The 3,729-nt window shown below is 34.2% G+C and overlaps 1 protein-coding gene across 1 annotated transcript; it reads left to right on the top strand.

Moving 5' to 3' along the window:
* Nucleotides 1-202: 202 nt before the first annotated feature.
* LOC110934808 (E3 ubiquitin-protein ligase RNF4-like) lies at nt 203-3,272 on the top strand. The gene is made up of 6 exons (XM_022177590.2): nt 203-284; nt 479-600; nt 842-1,015; nt 1,134-1,185; nt 2,766-2,836; nt 3,033-3,272. The coding sequence occupies exons 1-6, from the start codon at nt 203-205 to the stop codon at nt 3,261-3,263; spliced, it is 732 nt and encodes a 243-aa protein (XP_022033282.2). The 3' UTR covers nt 3,264-3,272.
* Nucleotides 3,273-3,729: the final 457 nt, after the last annotated feature.

Genomic DNA, 3,729 nt, shown 5'->3' with positions numbered 1-3,729 from the left:
ACGATATAAAAACAAAGAAAATCTTGTAATAGGCCTCCATAGTTGGAAGTTTGGAGGTCAAGGCGGTGTGACCTATGTGAACATATAAAAGCTTTTACTTTCTTCTTACTTGGTACTTACATGTGAAATTGTGTGTGTGTTATAACATTCTTATTTTTAACTTCATTTTCTATGTTACAATTAATATAAACTGATTTGTAAAATGGCGGAAATTGCAGCACGCAACCAGCGAACTGATCCGGTTGAGCTTAACTTGCAGCCACCCACCGTGATTAATTACCGAGGTATGATGCAATCCTTTAACCAACATTTTATCTTGTATGTTACACATAGGTACATATATACATGTAAATGTACATACATACACATGTACATGTGTGTGTGTATCTATATGAATGTGTCTATGTTTATAGTTTCAGCTGTTTCGAGCGTCTACCTTTTCTCTTCTTTCTGATTACTCATTTCTGTAATTTTGCAGACAATGAACAATGGAAGTTTCTTGGATTTGGAATTGACATTCCCAGCAATTCCCTTGGGTCAGAACGGTCAAAGGGGGCAACCAGACATACCGGAGGATTCATTTCTAGACCTAACCCTTCAGTATACGCCATGTGATCCAGTTAATCGCGATGAGGCATTGAATGATGATGTAATCATATTTCACTACAGCCTTTCAACAGTTACATTCTGCGTTATATGCTAAAAAAAGACAGTGCTTTACATTTTTAAGTGTTAAGTTTATTAATGGGCATTTATTTAATCCTATCTTGAATGATTTTGCTATATCTTATAATTATAAAGTTTATTTTTTTTCTGATTACTCGTTTCCGTAATTTATCAGACAATGAACAGTCAAAGTAATTTCTTGGATTTGGAATTCACATTCCCAGCCATCCCCTTGGGTCAGAGCTGTCAAAGGGGGCAACCAGACATACCTGAGGATTCATTTCTAGACCTAACCCTTCAGTATACGCCATGTGATCCAGTTAGTCCTGATGAGGCTTTTAATGATGATGTAATCATATTTCACTACAGCCTTTAAACAGTTACATTCTGTGTTATATACTAAAAAAGAGGATCCCTTACATTTTTTGTAAGTGTTTAACTTATTAAGAGGCACTTGTTTATGTCAGGCTGGAAGCTCTAGAAGAGCTCGAGAGACTTATACTTTTGATTCCGAGTCAGGTAAACACGCAAACTTGATATTATTCTCTAATCGAACAACCACGTGTTCATCCTCTATATTCATAGAAGTCATTAGTGACATGAATACTCAAATGAGGGTTTCACATAACTCTAACATGCTTCTTTATAGAATATATAGAATCTGAGAATATTCTTGTTCACTCTTTTTTTCATTGTGTATGCATTGAGTCAATAATATGAATAGTCGTACCCAGGTTTCATAGAACTCTAAGAGGCGTCTTCCTCATATAGAACCTGTGAATATACATGGCAAGACTAGATATAAATGAATTAAATACGTACATTGGTCAGTTGATGGCCAATAAAATTAATCCCAATAACTAGATGACCTTAATGAAAGAACTTAAGTAGTCGGGCTAATATTCTATACATTATCACAGTTTAAAATCATGTTAATCGCAGGAAAAAGTACTTTTGTTTGAGGATTCATGTGTCAACTGGGACTTGGGTAGATATGTTTGACCATGTTTGGCTGTTTTTTATAGCTCAGTTTTTCGTATTGGGAGAATCATTGTAGCTCAGGTTTACGGTTTCATATACAAGGCTTATTTTAATAGTTCATTGAGTCATTAATAGCAAAATATCAAATAAGGGTTTCGTAAGAGGCTTCTCTAGTATTAAATCTATGAATATTTATTTCTTTTATTTTTATGGTTATCTTTTGGAGATTATAAAATTACAATAGCAACACAGCAGTAATGTGTCCTTGACTATCTACTGTGTTCTGTTTATGGATCGCGATAAACATAAAACCAGAGCTTGGATATTGAAACTGCGTTTCCTTTTAGACTTGTATGACATTTGGATATCTTTTTTATACTCATACCTGACTCTCATATCTGCAACTTAAACTTCTAGTGGAGTTAAGATCCTAGACAAAATATATGATCTTTGTTTAAGGCTGTGAGATTTGAGTGTTCGACACGGGAAATAGATTTGTAACCTTTTGTTGTTTCTTGCTTTTGATTTCTAACTGTTGCTTTTATATTTGGTTTCGAGATGTGCTTTTTACATGGTGAGCCTTATAAGTTGTGTTCCAAAATTTGACACAGGTTGTTTACATGAAGTACTCGTCATCTTATCATTAGGTTCTATTATTTGTTACCACTTTGTAACTGAATGCTTGTGACTCTCAAAACTAGTAGTTTATGCATATATTAACCATTCTGAAATCTTTATTGATATGTAAATGTATTTAATGACATCGGTTTGAATTTGTTGTTACAATCTCGCTTATTTATTCTCTATCTTTTGTTTCTTCATTTCAAAAACCTCTGATTACTTACTTAGATACATAAATGTATAATGAATACTTACAAATCGTATATGATATAAACAACTGTTTATTTAACAAAAACGATATAAAACCAAAGAAAGTATTTTAATAGCCTCCATAGGTGGAGGTTTGGAGGTTAAGGTGGTGTGACCTGTTTGAACATTTAAAAGCTTTTACTTTCTTCTTACTTTGTACTTGCATGTGAAAATGTGTGTTGTAGCATTCTTATTTTTAACTTCATTTTTATGTTACAATTAATATTATGTGATTTGTAAAATGGTAGAAATCTCAGCACGCAACCAGCAAAGTGATCCACTTGAACATAACCTGCAGCCATCCACCGTGATTACTGAGGTATGATGCAATCCTTTAACCAACATTTTATCTTGTATGTTACACATAGGAACATATATATATATATATATGTAAATGTACATACTGGTATATATGTATATTGTGTGTGTTTTTAGTTTCGGCTGTTTTAGGTGTCTACCTTTTCTCTTTTGGGCAAGCAATTACCTTATACTTAAACCCTGGTTTCTTTCTATAGTCGCATGTCGCACCTGTTGCACCATTGCCACCGCCATCGCCGCCACTGCCTACTTACACCTGCCCAATTTGCTTGGGTCCAATGACTGAAGAGACGACCACAAGGTGTGGTCACATTTTTTGTAAAGGCTGCATAAAAAGTTCCCTTTCAACAGGAGACAAATGTCCTATTTGTCGGCACAGGATCACCCCCAGGGGCCTCCACAGGCTTTACTTTTATGATGCCCTCTAACTTACAGGTGTGTATAATCAAACCTCTTTTTTTTTCTAGCAATATTGCAAGTTTATCTATGATGACCTTTCATCATATGAGAAAATAATTTAACCAATATTTGTGTATTGGCAGATGGCAGGTGATCTCCAGTCGTGTTGTTGTTTGATCAACATTAAAGAAGACTTCTTTTCATTTTATTTCGTTTAAATGTGGGGAAATTGATCTTGGAAATGGGAGAGTCAAAGTCTGCTTATTTATAGATGCTTTTACTTTTAAATGCACATAAATATGATTTACAAATATCTGAGATCTTATTTTTGGATTTTAAATTGAAATGGTTTTGTTTTAATTTTGATATATCAAAGCAGTTTGGCTGTGATTTGGTTTGTGAAACAAGTTTCTGTAGCACTTTCAGTTGTGTTACAGTTTATATACACCACCTTAATCTTTTCCATAACCCCTCTCATCTCTGCCTTCACCTCCA

The sequence above is a fragment of the Helianthus annuus genome, chromosome 4 (genome assembly GCF_002127325.2).
Source record: "Helianthus annuus cultivar XRQ/B chromosome 4, HanXRQr2.0-SUNRISE, whole genome shotgun sequence".
Classification (NCBI taxonomy): Eukaryota; Viridiplantae; Streptophyta; class Magnoliopsida; order Asterales; family Asteraceae; genus Helianthus; species Helianthus annuus.
This window is presented reverse-complemented; position numbering and strand designations above follow the sequence as displayed.

Coding starts and splice junctions, on each gene's coding strand:
- LOC110934808 (XM_022177590.2), top strand. CDS start 203: ATGGCGGAAATTGCAGCACGCAACCAGCGAACTGATCCGGTTGAGCTT. Junction 601..841: donor TTTCTAGACCTAACCCTTCA/GTATACGCCATG, acceptor GTAATTTATCAG/ACAATGAACAGTCAAAGTAA. Junction 1,186..2,765: donor TACTTTTGATTCCGAGTCAG/GTAAACACGCAA, acceptor GTAAAATGGTAG/AAATCTCAGCACGCAACCAG.